General features: G+C 43.6%; 2 protein-coding genes across 4 annotated transcripts in view; one reads left to right on the plus strand and one right to left on the minus strand.

The window, feature by feature from the left end:
- Window positions 1–441: 441 nt before the first annotated feature.
- On the plus strand, window positions 442–17,235 carry GZMA (granzyme A). Of its 3 annotated transcripts, none has more exons than XM_057307187.1 (10): window positions 442–695; window positions 2,474–2,610; window positions 4,737–5,012; window positions 7,099–7,252; window positions 7,752–7,928; window positions 10,141–10,291; window positions 12,612–12,750; window positions 14,292–14,433; window positions 14,629–14,898; window positions 16,892–17,235. In XM_057307187.1, exons 6-10 carry the CDS (start codon window positions 10,141–10,143, stop codon window positions 17,051–17,053), a joined length of 864 nt encoding a protein of 287 aa, XP_057163170.1. In that variant the 5' UTR covers window positions 442–695; window positions 2,474–2,610; window positions 4,737–5,012; window positions 7,099–7,252; window positions 7,752–7,928; the 3' UTR covers window positions 17,054–17,235. The 3 variants fall into 3 exon arrangements, with proteins under 3 accessions (XP_057163170.1, XP_048076972.1, XP_057163171.1); XM_048221015.2 differs by having other exon boundaries at window positions 4,862–5,012; XM_057307188.1 differs by lacking the exon at window positions 7,099–7,252.
- Window positions 17,236–20,425: 3,190 nt separating this feature from the next.
- The window catches only part of CDC20B (cell division cycle 20B), a 37,402-nt gene continuing 36,297 nt past the window's right edge, over window positions 20,426–21,530 (minus strand). The window contains exon 12 of the mRNA XM_026498960.3: window positions 20,426–20,610. Within this exon, the coding sequence (XP_026354745.1) occupies window positions 20,426–20,610 (185 nt within the window). The remainder of the gene's footprint in view (window positions 20,611–21,530) is intronic.

Below are 21,530 nucleotides of genomic sequence, written 5' to 3' on the forward strand. Positions count from 1 at the left end.
CTGCTCTATGTGATGTAGTTTTTAATCGTCTTGTTTTTTGAGCTTTAAAAAAAAAGAGATTCTATTGCTTGACACTTCCTACCTCCCATGTAGGAAGGAGATAGATCCTACATTAAAGATGTTTTGACTTCTTGGAGAAGAGAAGCAGAGAAGTGTTGCTCAAATTCAAGATTCTGTTATGCAGAGATATCATGGAAAATTGTAAAAGCCAGAAAAAAGCGAACCTGGACAATTAAAAGAATAATAGCAAGTCAAGTTGGAGCTTTAAAAATATCACTTTGCTAACAATTTTCATGTTAAGGACTAGATAAGGGTCAAGTCTGGATTCCAAAGGCATTGAAACATGGTGAATCATTAAGCTCTGTTTACCATTTCTCTATGAGCCACCTGTGTCAGTCTCATAATCCCCAACCGTCTGCCTTTTACTTACATCTGCCTGAACCTGAAGTCTTCTCCGGCCCTGCCTGCTAACGTCTCATCCTTCTTTCTATCTCTTTCAGAAGTAAATGAGTAAATAAATCTGCATTTTTCGTGAAGACCTTCCAGGCTCCCTACCGATGGTATTTGCTGTGTCTCTGAATTCTTTCCATTCCTCGTTTATATTCCCCAGCCACTCTGCACACCACACTGTGATCATCTGTGTATTTGTCCACAGCATTGTCTTTTGTATCTTCCTACTACTCAGCTCTTTAAAGGTAAGAACTATGTTTTATTCATCTTTGCAGAAGTCATCCAAAAACAGTTGTGGAATAATGGCCCAGATAAAAAATGAATTAATGTGTGAATTGCTCAGGAAAAAGGCCCTGCCGTGATTTCAGCCTCTGGAATTAGAAGTACAAGCAAAAGTGTACTTAACACATTTGCTATTTGTCCTTCCCTGCTGGGGACATGAGTCAAAGTGCGTTGTTGGGTTACAACATATATTTCATAGCCGCACCCCTATTTTAGCTCCTCTGCCTTGCCTTATTTTCCATATACATAATAACAAATAAGGGGGAAAGAGAAAAATAAATAAAAGCCATTAAAAACCTATAGCTTTATTCTATGCAAGATGTACCATCCTATTCATGCAGAGCCGGATGGTTCAGTGAGCTGGGCTCCCATGACGCTCAGGAAACCAAGGCAGTGGGTTTTATTTCTTTACAGATCACTCAGGCTCTCCTGGGGAAAAATGTGAACTCTGCAGCCATGTTGGCAACCATGCCCAGGAACCACCTGGCAGGAGGGAGGTGGAGGGAGGAAGAAGAAGGAGGGAAACTGAGTCCTCTCACAAGCCCTCTGCTCCCAACCAGAACGCCCAGGATGTAACCAGTCGCCCCAAAGACCACTTTCTCTTCTTCCAGGGGTTAAGATGCAAAGGCAGCTTTACTTACGCAGGTACCTGTGTAACTAAGAAAGCATTTTTTTCAACTGTAACAATGGAAGCAGGCTCTCACTGTCCTAGCTGCTGAATCCGAGGATGGAGAATCGTCCTCATGCCAGCTGAGGAGCAGGAGCTTTGTTTGGGGACTAGAGCCAAGTTGTGGGTGTCCTGCCAAAAGCGTCGCAGCCCTCGGCCTCCCCACTCCAGCCCTTTAGCTCTGATCACCCTGTCCTCCTGGCTGTCTATGCATGCTGTGATCACACGGCGAGCTGGTAAAATGCCCTCTGCTGAGAATGCCTGCACAGAGGTGACAGTAGGATAACTCACTGCTTTCCAAGACTGGGTCACAGCCCTGCTCTGGGGACCAGCTGCGTCAGAAGCACCTGAGGTGTTTATTTAAAAGGCAGGTTGCCAGGTTCGCCCTCCAGGACCCTGACCCTGAGTCCCTGCAGTGGGCCTAGGAAATCTGCCCTTTAAGTAGGCTCTCTGAGTGGTTACTAAGACATTAGAGAACCATCCTTTAAAAAATAAGAGGGACTCCTGGGTGGCGCAGTTGGTTAAGCGTCTGCCTTTGGCTCTGGTCATGATCCCAGGGTCCTGAGGTTGAGTCCCACATCAGGCGCCTTGCTTGGCGGAGAGCCTGCTGCTCCCCCTGCTTGTGGTCTCTTTCTGACAAATAAATAAAATCTTTTTAAAAAACTACTAAAAAAGAAAAAAAGGGAGTATTTCTAGATATTTTTTCATTTTTGCCCTAACCATTTCAAAATAGAGATAAATCAATTGAGACATGTGGCAGAAAAAAATAATTTAAAAGCCTAACATAATAGGAAATTTGCTTATAATAAAACTCCCCTGGACACTGAGTACTAAATTCATCATGAGAAAACACTAACAAGTGTGTGAGCGTCACAGGGGATGGTCATTAACAGCTGAGAACGCCGCAGAAACAGGTGGGAACCTCACACATCCACACTGCTTTGACCTTCTCTTCCTGACGCCGAGTGCCGGTCTATGGACACGGTAAACCAGTTCATGACAGCCAGCTTGCTCAGTGCCACATGTGGTGGGGGAAGATGGGACTTCACTCTGGATTGCTTTCAGTTTTTCCAGAATCCCATGAGGGATTATACAAGGAGATGAATGTCCTCTCACACAAGACGCTACACGGCTCTAATCAAAGGGCTGGAAATCTGGGTAGGAGCTTTAGTCAAAGGAACCTGGCTGTTGGCCACTGCTCACTGTGACTTGTAAGTATTCTGAGCTCCTCTCATTCTCGAGGAACATTGGGGAAGGAGGGGGGAGTCTGTGAAAAGGACTCTGAAGTCCAAAACCAAAAATAGGGATAGAGGAAAAAGTGGGTGAGCACATTCAGTGTTATGTTCTATTATATTTATCTTTTCCATATCTATATCTTTTAATATCTCTAATATATATCTTTTAATATGTATGATCTCTATAGTATTATAATATTTATCTCTATAAGCAAAGACCAGATCCTACAGAATAAGATTGAAATGCCTGACCATTTTCGCATATTATTTTAAAATATTTTTTTATGGTAAATAGCAACATTATTAAATTTTCGAAAAACAGGGAAGGTAAAAAGAGCACTCGTAATGTTGTCTACTCCCACACAAGCACTGTTAATATTTTATTATCCTTTGTTGCAAGTAGCTTTTTTTTTGTAAGCACATTTAACATAGTCAAGCAAATGATGTGTCCTCTGACTGCAAGTGATTTGCTTTCCATATAATTAGTTACCCCATGTTGCTATATGTTCTGTTGAACCATAGGAAATTACTGATGTTTGACTATTTGACATTAAAAATATAGCCATTTCCTGTGGTTCGTACTAGCGTTTGAATTGTGATTTGAAAGTCAGGATGATTATCATACGGGTATGCTGCTCTGTTCTTCCCTGGTACCTGCTGTTGCTCACGAGTACCTGCTAGTTCCCTGTTCACCTTAGCATAAACTGCATGCATGAAAGAGGAGACGTAAAAACCAGCTCTCACAAGGAAGAGCCAAACAGATTTGCATTATACTGTTGTGCTGAATGAGAATTACTCAAATAGGAACAATGTACACTGTAAATGAAGCTAGCCACTGGCGTGCTGAATGAAGAGGCCCACCTGCAGCAAAGCGTGCCCAGCAAACCAAGCAATGTGTGTGCCCACCTTTCCCAGGCTAGTGTTAGGTTCACAGACTGACTCCAGCCAGCCCTCTCTGCTTGTTGACTTCTGCTGTGTCTGTGTCTGTGTGAGCACGCACGGATGTCGGTGCGTGCATGTGTTTGTTTAGATTCAGCTTTACATTTTCACTGTAGGGGCGCCTTGGTGGCTCCGTCAGTTAAGCGTCTGCCTTCGGCTCAGGTCATGATCCCAGGGTCCTGGGACCCAGCCCCACAGCAGGCTTTCTGCTTAGCGGGCTCTCTCCCTCTGCCTGCCGCTCTGCTGGCTTGTGCTTCCTCTCTCTGTCAAATAAATAAAACCTTTAAAAAATAAAATAAAATAAATTTTAAAAACTAAAATTTCACTGTAAAAGCAAAGACGCATTTCCTTATCTGTGGAAAGCTTGACTCTTCTCAACCTTTGCCATGTTGGAATGTTAAAGCGAGGTATGCTAGTTCCCTGAAGCACAGAAAAGCAAAGCTGCTTCTTCCACTCCAGTTCTTGGGTGTAGACTCTTGGTTTGGGGCTTTAGTTTCTTCCTGTAGGCGTTGATTCCACAAATCCAAAGCGGTACCCTCCGCTTCTCTGTCTGATCCTGTCTGGTCAGTGCCCAAGCATACCTCTCCTGGCCTTTGCCACCCAGTGCTCTTGCGTCTGCCAGAGGCCTGGGATTCCCTTCCTGGTGCTTCTTTGTTGAAACTATGTGAAATGGAATTGATTTGTGGTAACACACATTATGGGAGTTTTAGGTAAAAGAAACACCAAAAGAAAACCCCATAAATTCTCCTGTCTCTCTGTGCTTGTTTATAAAGAGGAAGCCCTCTGAAAGAACTGATCAAATTTGAATAAATGAGGTTCGTGGCTTAATTTCCTCCATTCTCTGACATAAATGATATGTTGTCTTTTTTCTTCCAAGAAGGGCAAACATTGAGTTTTTCTTGGGGCCCATCCCATGTCCCATAAAGAGAAATGTGACCAAATATATTCCATTAAAAGGGCAATTTCAAATAAAAAAATAAATAAATTAAATAAATAAATAAATAAATAAATAAGAGAGTGAGTCAATGAACGAATGGCAATTCCCTGTCCTTACTGTGATCCACAGTCATTTAAAGGGGAGCTTCAACTCCTTCAGGTAAATATGTGTTTTTCGATAACGATTTTGACTTTGGTCAGTTTAACCTGAAACCAGTTTTTCACAGAGGTCCTCACAGCCAAGGTTGGCCAATGGGAGCGTGGCGGTAAGCAGCACAGCCGTGACCCAGCACTGTTGCTCAGCTGTGACCCAGCACTGTTGCTCAGCTGTGACCCAGCACTGTTGCTGCAGGTGTTCTCGGCAAATACTGAGAAAAGTCCTCCTGTGATGGGACCTGGCACCCCCAAGTGGCGAACCCCCCGCAGTCAGACCGCACTTGGCTAACTGAAGCTTGCTCAGCAAGGGAGACTGTACGCCGAGGACCCACGGAGCGGCTCCGTAGGTGCGTGTTGGGTGGGTCTTATCATGGGATTTAGCTTGTGCCAAGCAGTTTGGGGGAGGGTTCGAAGAAGCAGGAGTTTGCCCTGAACTGAGTGTCATCACGAGGTGGGCTAATTCTCTGACGGGGCATCTTTGGATCTCACTTACCTCGAAGGCAGAAAGAGTAGAGAGACCATGTTTAAGAAGCAGCAGTGACTCACTTTAGCCAGTTAGGGGGTGTTTCGCCTTGATGGGGAAGGAAATGGGAAAGTGTTCTGAGGTGGACAGTGACGTGATCAGACTTAGTTTTAGAATGATTATCTGGCTGCCGTGCACAGAGTGGAATAGAGAAGGCACGGTGGGAAGGCAGAATGCGAATAGAAGGGGCGCCTGGGTGGCACAGCGGTTAAGCGTCTGCCTCCGGCTCAGGGCATGATCCCGGCCTTATGGGATCGAGCCCCACATCAGGCTCCTCCGCTATGAGCCTGCTTCTTCCTCTCCCACTCCCCATGCTTGTGTTCCCTCGCTCGCTGGCTGTCAATATCTCTGTCGAATAAATAAATAAAATCTTTAAAAAAAAAATGCGAATAGAAGGTTCACACTAGTCCAAAGGGGGCTGATAAGGAACTTGTCCAGCAGGAGCTAAGAGAAAGTTCAGGGGATCCATACACACCCAATATCAAGAGGAAAGAAAGTCCCAGAGCTTTCCCCCAACGCTCACTGCCCACTGATACTCACATCATGACTCCCCATACTTTCTTCCTTAGGACATCAGGGGCGATCTTTCTCTCAAGGTCACCCCTACTCCCCATACTCTCATCCTTGTCCAGCATCCTGAGCAGCAAAAGGCAGCTCCCTCCCCTGGCTTACGCCCCTGCTGCATTTTTCTCCCGATCAGTTACCTCTGATACGCTTTAGATGGCGTGTCTTTGTCTGCTTCCCTCACTGCAATGCAAACTCCACAGAATGAGTATTTTTGTCTTTTTAGTTCTATATCCTCCAACACCTAGAGTAATACTTGGTATATAATAGGCCCTCAATAAGTATTTCCTTAATTGTTTTGTGTAAGGGATGGAAGTAATCCAGAGAGTGGTAAAGATAATCAAGAGGAATCTAGAGATTTTTGGACTCAGGTTTCAAGCAAATAGTAGAAGTGGCATCGGGTCCCCTTCAGGACCTTCAATTCTTCTCTTTATAAGGAAGTGGAATGGAGTAGGGGAGGTGTGGGTTTGTGTTCTTACAATAGAGTCAGGAAACTCCCTCTCACCTCTGCCACTTTTGTGGCCAGCAGGGTGGTGTTGCTCAAGAAACCATAAAGAGGGTGTGAGGACTTCAACATGGCCATCCTGTCAGGGTTCAAGGTTAATGGAGTGCTCAGTGCTGTTCTGTGTGCTTGTGCACTTGAGAGCTTGAGAGGACTGTGCCTTACACATACAGGCTCCCCAGACTCCAGTTGTAATCCATTCGTTAAGGTCAAAAGTCCCGTTAAGGGTTCTCCTTCCTCCTTGTCCATCCAACCAGATAACAAGCATGAAGGCTGTGAGGAAGCGTGAGTGGGAGAGAAGGAAGGAAGGTTCGCATGGGCATGTGACTCCATGTTCTATGGAAAGGCTTGCCCTTGTGACCGTCTCAACTTCTATATGTCAGCAAGGTGAGGGCTGGGAGCACCAGCTACTCAGAGGGGCCTCTGAGGAAGTGGGGACAGTCAAAGGTGAGGAAGTGAGGGCTGAAAACAATGCTGGGCTAGGCATGTGACAGTGGCCACTACTGTTGTGTCCTTTGTTTTTAGAAGGTCCATAAGACCAAGACCCTCTGCAGTTTCAAGCTGAGCTTAAGGCAAGATGAAAAGAAAGAACTAGAATTGTCTCCCTCTACTGTGTATTCAACCTTGAGCACACTCACTACTTTCCTTGCCTTGACTTTTTGAAAAGAGAGCAAAGTGGTGAGCCAAGAAGAGGCTTAGCGAATGGAAGAGAAGAGCAGAACATGAGCAAGCCCTCAAAGGCACATATGTGAGACCCTCAGGCTGGTTTATGCATGTTCAGAAGTAGGGAAACCACATTTCCACTGAGATGGCAAATGAAGACTCTGGCCCCTTTTCCACCTAGCCCCACCGCACCTGGAGCCTGGTTTTCTTCCATTTGGTCTCAATACCTGTCTGTCCACAAACCTAAGACCATCTGAATAATGACTGAGTTCTCCACTGCAGCTTTTCAAACACAGAACTGTTATCCACCACCAATATGATTTTATCACTTACAGGTAATGGAACTGAAGTTAACCTAGACTAGACTAGCAAAATACGCCTGTAAACGTATGCTGTGACTTTTTAGAAATCAGTTGCTGGAAATAGATGAACATAGGGGAAAGGGGGAAAAATGAGAGGGAGGCATACCATAAGAGACTCTTAACTGTAGAGAACAAACTGAGGGTTGCTGGAGGGAAGTGGGCAGGGGATGGGATAAATGGGTGATGGGTATTAAGGAGGGCACTTGTTAAGATGAGCCCTGGGTGTTATAGCTAAGTGATGAATCACTGAATTCTCCTGAAACTAATATTATACTATATGTTAACTAAAGTTCAAGTAAAAATTCGAAACATTAAAAAAAAGCAATTCCTGATTGTCAGTTATCAGATCATGTCTTCAGCCATGTCCTTCATTAGAACATACTAAATAAGCAAGACATATATTTTAATCGGAGCTATTGTCTGGGTCGGGTTACTGTTGTCCTTGACTGAAACTGCATTTCCTGTTTTCTAGCTGGAAGGTAAAGCTGCTATAAAACTGTAGAAATACTTAAGCTACGAAAAATAGGAGGAAATGTCACACCCCGCACCAGGTATCATTCAGCAGGATGGGAAAGCACCAGAAAAGACTCGTGAACAATTTCAAATACCTTGAAAGAAGTCAATGTCACTGTGATAGACTGAAAAATACGTAAGTGACACAGCAGATTCTGGAAAAGGAATAATGTTGACTCATTTCTGAGTGTTCATTATTGCCAGGATTGCTGATTCTGGGGACTGACCCAGTTCCTTTGATAGAGACACCCATAGATTAGAAAGGGAAAATCTCACTATAAGGAACTGTGACTTCACATTCAGGGTGAGAGTAAAGGGAGTTATAGATTCCTATCTATTCAGTAATCTTCTACCTATAAATTGATGTGTTTGAGATGAAAGGAGATGTGATTTCTTAGATAGGACAACAAAGACACAAGGCAGAAGAGGTTGGTAAGTTGGTCTTCATCAAAATTTAAAACTTATGTGCTTTAAAAAACACCATCAAGAAAAATGAAAGACAACACCTAGACTAGGAGACAAAATTTGCAAATCATGTATCTTATAAGGGAATCCTATCCAGGATATATAAAGAGCACTTACAACTCAATAATAAAAAGATAAATAACCCCATTTTTTAGAAGGCAAAATATTTGAATAGACATTTCTCCAACAAAAAGAGATAAATGGCCAGTAAGCGCATGAAAAGAAGCTCATAGTTATTCATTCAGGAAATGCTAATCCAAACCACAATGGGATAGTACTTCACACCCACTAGAATAGCAATTACCAAAGGACAACGACAACAACAACAACAAGTATTGGCAGTGATGCAGGAACCTTCTACAATGTTGAAGATTGGAACCTTCCTATAATGTTGATGGGAATGTAAAATGGTGTGGCCACTTTGGAAAACAGTTTAGAAGTTCCTCAAAATGTTAAACATAACCCAGTAATCTGGGTTAAATGGTAATTCTAATGGGTTATATGGTGACTGCTAATATGTACAAAGCTTCTTTGGGGAATGATGAACACGATCTAAAATGAGTTACGGTGATGGTTGCACAACTCAGTCAATATACTAAAAACCATTGAATTATAAACTTCAAATGGGTCAGATTAATGGTATGTAAAATATATTTCATAAAGCTCTTAAAAGCCAACACGAATGAGGAAATAGCAACCATATTCACATTTAAAAAAAAAAAAACATATTTATCACTGTTTCCATTAGGAAATTTTTAGTAGCTATAGTCAGTCAAGATTGACTGCACTAAAATTACTTGCCAGAACTGGAGGCTGGGTGTCCCACTGCTATTACTGAAAATGATTACCCTTTGATGCACTAGTAATATCTGGGGAAAAGGAAACATAGGGGTCTCAGTAGGGCTCCCTTATAAGATCATGTGATTTCTGAGAAACAAACCACTAGGTCTGAAGTCATCAACATGTTAACTCTGGGGATGGTTTGTGTAACACCAAACATCCTGAAAGAACATATGACCGTATGAATTAAAATAAAGACCACATCCTCAGCTCAGAAAAGATCATAAAACATTTCTAATAGAAAGCGTACCAAATATTGTTCCTTGAAGGACTGAGGTTCATCTGTCTTAAAGAAAGATGTTCCTCAATATTAGAACAAAATAGCCACTTCTGACTACCATTTTCCTTCTTTAGCTATAACCAGAAAGAAAGAAGAAAGGGGGGAGGCGGAAAGGAAAGGGGGAGGAAGAAGGGGAAAGGGGAAGCTCAGTATCTTTCTTGTGTCTCAAGATGTATAATCAAACAATCAAGGGAAACACAAAGGGCTGGAAAGAGCCAACACTCCCTATCCCCACCTCACTCTGTCTTCACAGCAGCCACAGACTTCAGGTAAGAGCACAATAAATTATCTTCCACAAAATGGGGAAGGAAAATCTAGGCAGGAGCTTATGAATAAATAAGACTTCCCCCCTGCATTTCCACTTGCCCTTGGCCTATTCGTCCTTGCATAACCCAAGGAGATAACTAGAAAAAAATTTAGTTGCTGACCAATTATTTTTCAAAGCTCTAATTTAAGTCTTAATAGATTCCGTTAGTGGATGCAGAAGGTAATATCGCTGCTGACGAAAACTAGAATCCTCCCAATTTCTGCCAAAACGTTTTAGAGTCTCTCCTCGTGTACTACGTTCTGAGGGCAACAGGGTCCTCTCGCCCCCACCACGCTACAGAGCTGCCCTCCCCTCCCTCCGCAGTCATAGCCAAGGAAAGCATGCCCACTCATAATGAGCAATACTTCACTGTTCTCACTTGTGTTTCATTTCTGAATGCTCGAGTTTGAAATTGGAAAGAGAGAAAACCACATCCTTTGTACTCTCAATATATAGATGGAGTCTCAATATATAGACGGAGTCAGCCAAGAACTAACACAGATTTTCATGCCGATTGATGTGGGGACAGCAGCCACAATGAGGAACTTCTGTACGTTTCTGGCGCCTTCTCTCTCAATTGCCATTTTTCTCCTGCTGATTCCTGGAGGTAAGACTGCTTCTCATCATTTCTAGTATAACCATTAAGCAAATGTAGCAGACTTTCAGCAAACTTTTGGCAGGATTAGCTGAGTATAGAGGAGATATTTGTTCCCCATGCTTTAATACTCTCCTTTGGATTCTATGTCTTTATTTTAGAAGGAAAAACATCCTTTCCTCTTTAAAATTTCCTCACAAAAAACAATGGAACCGCCAGTGCTTTTCGCTGCCAGTTTATAACTTGAAAATTGGCAGAAAGACAATGTTAACACAAGAAAATAAACAAAAATGCTTGAGTTGAGAAAATAAATAGTACCTTTAAGGAAAGAAATAGTGGTGTTCGGCCTTTCTTGCTGCAGAAAATAAATGGATGGTTTTAAACAAAAGTGAAAAGAAAAAGAAAAGAAAAAGAAGGAAGGAAGGAAAAGAAACGGAGAGAGAGAGAAAAAGAAAGAAAGAAAGAAAGAAAGAAAGAAAGAAAGAAGAAAGAAAGAGAAAGAAAGAAACCTGATTTCATCACCCAAAACAAATCAGGAATGATCTGAATTTATATGAATTCTCTAGACTAGTGTGTCACTGGAAAGTTCCATGGTTTATCTTGCACCTAAAAATGAGCAGAAATTTTTAAATTAACAAGGTTACTACCCATTTGGGTCAAAAGCGTGGGCAGAGCATCAGCCTGGTGTAGAATGACTGTGTTCAGACATGTTAAATCCTCCACAACATTGAAAACGGCAGATTAAAAAATCCAATTATATCTTTCCTTCAAAGGAAGCAACAGAAGCAGCTTGCTCCACTCTTCTTTGTTTCCTGTGTGCAGAGAGAGGAATGTGGGCCCATAAAGGGAACAGATATAGCAAAGCAAGGCTTGATGCTCTGGACCAGCGGTCTCAACTCTCCTACACATCAGAATACTCTGGAGGGCTTTTTAAACAAGGCTTGCCTCCAGCCCCAGCTCCTGAGATTCTCATTTATTTTGATTCTGGGTAGGGATCAAGAATTGCTAGGTTCCAAAAGCTTCTCACCTGCTCTAAATTCTACCCCTGACCCTTTTAGGAGTGGTTGGTTGCAGATGTTGGCTTTTTTTTGCAGCTGGTATATGTGCTCACCAAACAGGTGATTCTGCAAAATGAAGTTATTCTGTTGAGTTTATGATTTCTGCAGCTCAGAAGGTCCAGAGAGGCACCTTTGATCTTTCCATATATGACTCACCCAAGGAAAATTTGAGATGTGGATGAGGGTCCCTGGGTTTCTCTAAATTCCTTATCCTTTGACTTCTAGAGCCTAGTATTTCCCCTTCCCAACACACTTCTGGAAAGAGAGCCCTTAGGACCACACTCTTCCCCTTCCTTCACTCTCATCATTTGCATCTTATTGTGAGTTTGGCGGTGAGTTATTCACGGAGTAACAGGCACTGTGCCCTATTTGAGAAACCACCGAGTCTCAGCCTGTGGTCAGGAGAAGTATTTTAGGAGAATCCAAGAACATCTGGTGCAGGAGGTGGAGGACTGAAAGGATATCACAAAGGCACAAGATGGCTAAACCAGCATGGATGGTGTCTCTTGGGTGTAGGTCTAGTATTCTGTCATAACGAAGCTCTACTCCTGCTCTGTCAACAAGGACATTCGACTAAGGCACAGTTCTCTCCTTATGGCATCTTCTCTCCTCCCTTCTCCTACCTTTTTGGAAAAGGCCTTCAGTTCAACCGTGTGTTTCAGTCTGCAGGTTGAAGGGGAGCCTCGGATGCAATAGATATTGTTCTGTCAACTTAGGAATGAGGAGAGTACAAATTTTAATTAAACAGAAGTCTCACAATGACCAAAGAACTCATAGGTGGGGGCACAGCTCGAAGGTACTATATCAGTTTATAAGCCGTGAGTTTGGGTAAAGGGCAGTTCTCAGGCTTCTGAAAGCTGCTCTGCTTCCCCAGATCAATACTCAGCCAGAAGGGAGGAGAGGGGAGAGCACTCAAGGTTGTCATCCTCACTAGTATCTCCTGCAGCAACTGCGACCCACCAATGCACAGCTGTCTGCCCTCTGCAAGCCCTGAGGCCTGATGTCAGTGGTTGTGGCAGATTTCCAGCCTCATAATCCTTGGAACTGCCAATGGCCCAGCCTCCATGGGTGAAAGAGCAGGACATCCAACAGGAATGGGATTTACATTCCGATATCTGAACATCTGCATGGAGGGGTGGGGGACAGGGGGTGCGGATGCTGTCACCTTTGTTTCCTCTCCAAGCAAGAAAAGCATGTCTGGTCTTAGGACCGTGGCTTTAGGGAGAGCTCTTTGGGGTGAGCACTGATAGGATTTGTCTTTTTCCCTTCAACAGATTTCTGTGTAGAAATTATTGGAGGAAATCAAGTGAGTCCTCATTCAAGACCCTACATGGTGCTACTTAAAGGAGAAAAAATCTGTGCTGGGGCTCTGATCGCAAAAGACTGGGTATTGACTGCAGCTCACTGTGTCCTGTAAGTGCTTGCGTTCTAAAAATCGTTTCTGCAGATATTCTTATTTGGGGGAATATCAGTAAAGAGAATAAATCTTCACTAAAACCACAGGAAGCTCACGTGTGTATCTTCACATCACTTAAGTCTCTGGGAAATTGCTTTCCCCCAGCAGGGCCTTAAGCCCAGACTCAGCCCCCAAGTATCAGACCATCGGGGGATCCACAGTGAGTACCACTTTGTGTCGGACTCCCCTAGAGCCACCGGGTCTGGGTGCTGCAAGGCTTTGCTTCTGGTCTTGACTTCGTGACTAGAGAGAACGAACCACAGTATGGAAGGATCAAATTCAAGTGTCCCCTCGGGAGCCGGAGCACAACAGTCAAGTAGAGAAAGCTTGTTTCTGATACCTTCCTGTTTCCTTTTCTGAATGTCTCTCACACCTCAGCCATCTCTTAACCCCTGCTGACTACGACCTTCAGAGCTCTTCCAGACCTGGTCTTTCCTCCATTCCCATAATCAAGCCTCTCAACCTGGGCTCTCCAATATGGTAGCCCCTGTCATATTGGTTATATGAGTTTATTTGTGGCTCTCTGATTTTAAATTAAAATTAAATAAAATTACAAATTTAGTTCCTTGGTAGCACTAGCCACATTTCAGGTCCTCAGTAGCCACATATGGCTAGTGGCTGCCATTTCGGACAGAACATTTCTTCATCAAGGTACTCTACTGGACCACTGTTCTAGTTTCTTAAGTGAAACTCACATCAGCTGTTGTAATGGAAAAATGACAGTGTGACGATCTGATTGGTTTCATTTATACTAGGTTGTGAACGAGTAATTTTAATTATTAATACGCCAGAGAGTATCTTTTTAAGTAGGCTCCATGCCCCACGTGGGGCTTTCATTTACACCCCAGATATCAAGAGGCACAGGCGCTACCTAACTGAACCAGCCAGCACCTCCTGAGTATTTTGATTTTATTAACCAAAATGAACCTTTAGCAGGGAGTAAAAAAAAGAAAGCATCTAGATCCCTGCTTCAGATCACCATCCCTCCAATATACACACACTCAGTGCTATGCAAATAGGGTCTTTCATTGGGCATTCTTATTTCTGAGAGTTTTCTGTTGTAAGTTTGTTGTTGTCTTACAAAGATCCCTTCAGTGCATTCCGCTACAACTACTGAGTGCCTTTTGCTTCCATCTCTAGACCCCTGAGGCCTTTGTATTCTACAACCTGATTCTCTATCACAGCTCAGGGAAGGTGAGGGGGCACTAAAGCCCCAACCCCTAAGATCCCAAGACTTGGCTTAGCTGCCATGGAATTCTCTTGTTACATGTTTTTCAGGGAACCTAGTTTAGCGTGTTACAGAGAAGCTGGTGGTGATGATGATAGATTCATACACAATTTTTTATTCTTTAAAATACCCTCTTTTTCTTTCTGAGCCACAAACAAGTATTGCCACAGAAAGTAGATTTACAAATGAGACAGTCAAGCTGATTCTAGAATATGCTTAGCTCCTGATGTAAAGAGTAAACCCAGTTAATAGTGTTGTGTCTGTTTTCAGGACCAGGAAGTCCCAGGTCATTCTTGGAGCTCACTCAATATCCAAAACAGAGTCTGAGAAACAGATAATGTATGTAAAGAAAGAGTTTCCTTATCCGTGCTTTGATCAGTACACACATGAGGGGGACCTGAAGCTTTTACAGGTATGTACCTTTGATTCACTTCGGAGTCACAGAACCTCCTACAATCTGGCCGCCTGCATGGGAACTTCCTCCTTGGCGCTCGTGGCTACAGACAATAGCTACATCATGGGTGTCCTTGAAGGTTGGGCTAGAATTAAGTAAAAATAGGACCATTTAAATGATCTTATTGAAGTCTTCATGCTTGTCTTCTAACAGCTGAACAAAAAAGCAAAAATTAATAAAAATGTGAGTATCCTCCCTCTCCCTAAGACGGGGGTTGATGTCAAACCGGGAACCGTGTGTCGAGTTGCAGGCTGGGGCAGAATTCACAATAACTCGCCTCAGTCTGATACCCTGAGAGAAGTCAATATCACCGTTATAAACCGAAGAATCTGCAATGATGAAAAGCACTATAATTATAATCCTGTGATTGGACTGAATATGATCTGTGCCGGCAGCCCCAAAGGTGGAAAAGACTCGTGCAATGTAAGTAAAATAAGATCCCACGTTTTAGCTGTTGGAGTAAGTCACACAGATAGAGAACATGTAACATCAGGCTTTGTCTTATCCTGGCGCTGGCTTCTGCAGGGCCCTAGTGCTTTTTCTTACAGAAGTTTGATAGAATCCCAAATAAATTAATGTTCTCAGCTCACGTAAGACGTTCATCAGAAACCTGTTCTCATCTTTCATACAAACATATACAGATCTCAACTTGAAAATATGTGATATCCAGGAGAGCTGAAGTCAGCACTCTTCTAGGGCCTTCGATGCCCTTTTCCCCACCTCAATACTCCCCCCAGAATTTGCTGCACCTCAGTACTCCCCCCCAAATTCACTGCCATTTAACAAACAAGTCTGAAATGCCTGTCCTTTCCAAGCCTGACTAAGGCTCTCTGGCCAGACTCCATAGCTTCCTAGAGCCAAGCTCAATCCCCAGGAAGCAACTTCCAAATGTGACGCATACAGAGACTGTGCAAGCCTCCATCCCAGAGTCCCCTGAGAGGCAGTGCGACAGGGCCCTGCTCAAAGATATGAGTAGCAGAGACACCTTACGAAGTTTGCAGCTCTGAGTGTGTCATTTCTCACCTTTCCCAAAGACCCTCTACTGCCTCCCCTGAAGAGAAGGGGTTGCAGGGTAGGGGGTCTGGGCATTTGAATCAGAGACTGAGAGATCCAGGGGTCTCTGTTCTACCCAGAAGCTTGTCTTACCCTCTGCAGAATCTGAATGGCTAGATTTCAGGACCAAGGCTAGGCAAATCCCAGGAAGAGACGACATTAGTCCTCTGCACCTTTCCGCTTTCTCTCCTTTGCCCTCCCTCCTCCTCCTCCTCTCCCCTGGTCTACCACACTGGCAATCCAGGAACCCAGAACCTTCACGCCCTTGGAACCACACGCAACATCCTGAGGCCACAGCAGTGTCCCAATGTGCCTGTCCCCCTCTCCACAACCACCCTCTAGGGTCAAAGCTTAGCAGTCCTCCTGCCATTCTCTCAGGGCCCAAGACCCCTCTTAGAATTGGCCATGGATGAATTAAACCTGAAGGCCTCATTATGAAAATTTCAGGCCCTGTGTGAAATGCACCTGTCCAGGAGGGGTCCCAGGCTCTCACATACCTCCTAAGTTCATACACTCATAAGGCCCATTTTTGCCTGAAAAGGAGGGGTTGTCGATGCTTTCACATGGCTGGGAAGGAGTTGGGCACTCAGAGCCAGGTGTTGGCAGAGCTCTATGTACGTGCCTCAGCAGCCCTCTGTCTAGCACCACCTATCCTTCCTGAAGCCAGAGCAGTGAAATGACCACTTCAGACTCGAGACCTCAAATACATTTAAATATGCGGATTCTAGAGTTCCATGAGAGAATACAGGGTCACGCAGTGGGTGGCACAGTCAGGAGGCATAAGGAGTGACTTTCAGCGAACTGAAGCCTCTCTGTTGGCAGAGTCTGTTTGCTCTGAAGCGTAATCACTGGTTTTGGGAGCTCCCATCTAGTGTCACATGCTCCAAAGAGACCCGGGGGAGCAATTTCTGTCGATTTGACAGGACGAAGGGGAAAGTTGCTTTGGTTTTGTTCCTTTAGGAAAACAGTTACGTGCTAGAGAAACTAGAAAGCATGATGCTTACTCTTTGCCTCAACATCCCATCTGCATTTGACTGTTTTAACTCTGGAGTTATTAAGCATTTTAAGAAAATGACAAACAGGAGGGTTTCCCTTCTAAAGCAGAATCAGTCCCAAAATTAGTGGATAACATGAGCAAGTAAACACAAGTTTTATTTCATGTTCACGGTCTATTAAGAGAGTAAGCCAATTTTAAAATATTAAAACATTTCCAAACATTTTGGGCTTTTAAGCACTAATTTTCATTTAAGTCAAGGTTGGGTTTAACTCCACATTGAATGTTCCACATTCAATGGAATTTTTTCCATTCCCCTAGTGATCATGTTCCACGCTCATCCCCACTACCTCTCTTGTTTTCCTCCAGGGGGATTCTGGAAGCCCTTTGATATGTGAGGGTATTGTTAGAGGCATTACTGCCTTTGGCCTTCCAGGGAAATGCGGAGACCCTCGAGGACCTGGCATCTATACTCTTCTCTCATGGAAGTATCTCAGCTGGATAATTAAGACTATGAAGGGGTTAGTTTAGATAATTTCATTTCATTTGCTGTCACTTCTTTTTTTCATTGTGTTTCAAATTCTTATTTAAATTCCAGATAGTTAACATATAGTGTAGTATTGGTTTCAGGAGTAGAATTTTGTGACTCGTCATTTACGGGCTGGGCACTTGCTGTGACTTCTTAATCTTACCATAAATAAAAGCAATTTGTGTAACTGTACCCATTTCTCCTATACCTTCAGTGGGCAGATCTGCACTGGCAAAGGGCAGCAGAGTTCTATGACAACCTCACGGATATTGCAAGGCAGAGATGAGGGAACCAGTGTCACCAGTGTCATCCATGTGTCGAGTGGCATACATACTTTCCTTGAATTATTCGCTGTCCCAATGGGGCCCAGCAGGAGTGACGATAAGATCAGGTCTATCTAGTAATAAATACAGTGACGGGCTCAGCAATTCTGCAGGAAACAGGAACAGCCAGTCTGGAGCATTTGGGTTGAAAGGAAATGCATTTGCCCTTCGAAGACCATTGCTCTACATCAACACGTGCTATCTATCTATCCATCTATCTGCAAGAACCTGCGTCTAAGGAAGAAATAGAAGAGGAAATGTCTTACAGTGTTTTCCAAAGGCAGGTGAGAAATAGAAATTAAAATCCTAGGGGACAGAAATGATGCACTTGGCCAGACAAGAAAAGTATACAGCGGAAAGTCAGCCTCCTCTCTCATTAGTTTGCATATCAGCCATTGATTATCAAGGTGATTTCTTGGTTCTCCTCATCCCTGAGCCTGGGTGGGTCCAGCCAACACAATGGTTACAAGGGCTGCCTTGACATACTAGGAAGTAAGTGCTCAAAGTTTTCCTTGAAAAACCCTTATGTTGTTGTTCAGCACATTGAACTCATTGGGTAGTCTTCAGTCCAGCAGCCGCTTCAAAACGTGATTATGTGAATGGATTCCTTCAATTTCCATCAGTTCCTTTATGAGTATACACACGCACGTGCACGCACACACACAATGTATACCCAAACCAAGAACATATATCAACACCAACAGCCTCTTAAAACAAAGAAGGGAGCATAGCTCAATTACAAATGCTCAGGCCCCACCTCTAAAAATTTTCATTTAATTGTATTCAATGAGACCCAGGACATAATATTCTTTATATAATCTCCCCAGTGATTCCAATATACAGCTGGGTATGGGAGTCCCTATACTAAAACGTAAGGTCTGGTGCCAACATCTAAAACAGGGCTCTAAGAGAGTCACCAGGATGATATTGTAGATACCTGTGATAATCCCTAATTCATAGTTAGGATTTTAACAGCAATAAGAGGATAGACTATTCCCTACTGGCAACATTACAGATTTTGAAATCCACTTAAAAAGTAATTGCATGGAACCCTCATTCATTGCTGATGGAAGTGTAAACTGATACTTCTTAGGAAAGTTGGCAGTGACTACTTAAAACTCAACAGAAATTTTCTATGACCTAGCAATTCCATACCTGGGCATATATCCAACAGAAATGAGTGCTTTTGTCCACCAAAGAATGTTTAAGAATGTGCATAGCAACTTTATTCTTTTTTTTTTTTTAAGACTTATTTATTTTTAGAGAGCATGTGAGCAGGGGGAGGGGCAGAGGGAGAATCCCAAGCAGACTCCCTACTGAGCACAGACCTGACATGGGGTTTGATTTCATGACCTTGAGATCATGACCTGAGCCAAAATCAAGAGTTGGATGCTTAACCAACTGAGCCACCCAGGTGCCCCACAACTTTATTCTTAAAAGTCAAAACTAAAAATAGCTCAAATATTCATTCACAATAAGATGGATCAACAATTGTCATTCATTTACACAATGGAATATTACATAGCAATGAAAAAGAAAAACCTACAGTTACACATAACAACATGAATTAATATTACAAACTTAATAGGGAAAGAAGTCAGACAAAAGAATATACAGGGTGTGATTCCATTTATCTGCAGGTTGGTATAAGACAAAACTATACTGATAGAGGTCAGAATAATGGAAAGGTGTTGAGTGGGTACAAGGAAGTCTTTAGGGTACAAGAAATGTTCATATCTTGATCCGAATAGTATGTTAATATCAAGTGGGTGGTATAGACTGATGCCAAGAGTTCAAACCCAAGTAACATCATCTCAAAACACTTCCTGGAGAGGTTAAGACTTAGATGAGCAAAGAAAATGGAAGAGGGTGTAGGAATTCCAGACTAGAACAAAAGCTCCGACAAAGGCATCAAGGAAGGAAATCACAAGACTTAGCTCAGGGTGAACACAGGAGATGGGCAAGAATTAACATTTAAAAGATAGAAGAGGGGCATCTGGGTGGCCCAGTCAGTTAAGAGTCTGACTCTTGATCTCAGCTCTGGTCTTGATCTCAGAGTTGTGAGTTCAAGCCCCACACTGGGCTCTACACTGGGCATGGAGCCTATTTTAAAAAAAGAGAGAGAGAACAGTGACCTGATAGAGCCTAAAAAAAGCTTAGCAATTATCAAATCCAGATTCTGGTTCTTGTAAATGTTATGACCACACACAAGGTCACTCAGGCGGGCTATGGCAGAGCCAAGGTAAGCCCACGTTCCCTAACTTCAAATTCTGGTTTCAGGACCCTAAGATTGAGGTGAGGGGTTTATGTAAGAGGGAGTCATTGAGAGTTTTTGAGCAGGGGGCTGAGAAGATTACCACCATGCTTTTAGAAATGTAACCTAACTGTGGTGGAGACCCATGAAGAATAAAGACAGGAAAACAAGGTAGAAGGAATTAAACCAGGTGGTCATCAGGCATTCAGGGCATGACTAAGATGAAACAGAAGAGAACAAGGCATGAACGGATGAAGCATGGAGTGGAATAATCAGGAGGTTCCCTGAATGATGGGATGACCAAGATAGGGATGAGACCACGAAGAGGGACAAGGGAGTCCTACAGGAGATCTCGTTTTGAGAGGAAATAATGAGCATGCTTAACATAGTGCCTAGCATATAGTAGGATTTTGACCAATATTTTTCAAGTGAATAAATGATGTTTTAATGCATTTGGTTTAAGCTAAAGTCAGGAAAGGATCTCAGAAAGGAAATAGCCAGAGGCAGAAAGAAATATGAAGCCAGAGATTGGGAGAAAAGTCAAGAGGGAAAAATATGTCTGGAAATCTCTGCTATAGGTATTCTATCGCAGTGGAAATGCATCCCTAACAAGGAAGAGACAGACAAGAAGAAAAAGGAGGAAGAAGAAGAGGAGGAGGGAGAGAGGGGAAAATAGAGAAGAGGCAAAGACAACATGTGGGAAACGCAACAGGAGGAAGCAGAGCAAAATAAGTAACCTGAGAAAGGAGGTCACGAGAACATTCACCTCAGGAAAAGCACTTCATCCTGTTGGACCATCACAACAACCCCATGGAGAAGACAAGGCCCCTGTCATTATTCTCACTTCGAAGTGAGGAAACCGGAGCTCGTAGAGGGGCTGAGTGACAGCAGTTCCATACACAGGCTGTGCCATCAGCTGCAGCAGAAAACACTCGGGTCTGGTCTGGACTCAAAGCCAGGTGCAGCACTCTGCCTCTGTGGCCTGCGGGAAGAGGGGAAGACAGTTCAGGTCCGACATTACAAGGGCTGTTGCTGAGGTGGGGGCCACGTATCCCGTCCCAGGATGAAGGCTTCTCTGAAACCTGCCGCGTTTGGAGCTGGCGCTGCCACTGTGCCTTTGCTGTGGTAAACACCCGTCAGAGCTGGCTGTGGGCAGCAACCTAAAGTGGCTGAGGTTTGGCTTCACTGGGTTTCCGTTTCACAGCTCTTCCCCCCTTTATTAGTTTCCTAGGGCTGCCATAACAAATTACCACACACTGCTTGAGACAAGAGAAATTTGTTTTCTCATAGCTCCAGTGACCGGAAGTCCAGAATCAGGAGTCGGCAGGGCTGGCTCCCTCTGGAGGTTCTGGGGAAGATTCCAACCCTTGCCTCCTACCTTTGATTTGTGGCCACATCACCCTATTCTCTGCCTCTGTGGTCACATGGCCCTTTCTTCGGTGTGCCTGTTCTCTTCTGTGTGTCTCTTCGAAGGACACTTGTCATTGGATTTAGGGCCTATCTGGATAATCCAGGATGATCTCATCTCACAGTCCTCGACTAAATTACACCAGCAAAGACCCTTTTGCCAAATAAGGTCACAATCACCGCTTCCAGAGATTTGACGAGGATACTGTGGTGGGGTATTTCTAGCCCACCACACCCCTCATGCCCCAAACCATTATCAGTTCTATCTTCTCTAATCCACCAACACCCAGGAATTGCTCCTGCTATGCTCTTGCCACCCATCCCATCCTTCTTCTTACCCTCTCCAAAACGTCATCCCTTTGGGACCTAGGTTTCAAGGAGCTAATCAAATAAATTGAGACAGTTTAATAGGAAAGGACCCAAAAAGCTCTCCCTCAAAGCACACGTGAGTCTTAGTAATGTATGTGGAGACAATCCCCCTTCTTCTGTTATCTA

The sequence above is a fragment of the Ursus arctos genome, unplaced genomic scaffold (assembly GCF_023065955.2).
Source record: "Ursus arctos isolate Adak ecotype North America unplaced genomic scaffold, UrsArc2.0 scaffold_5, whole genome shotgun sequence".
NCBI lineage: Eukaryota > Metazoa > Chordata > Mammalia > Carnivora > Ursidae > Ursus > Ursus arctos.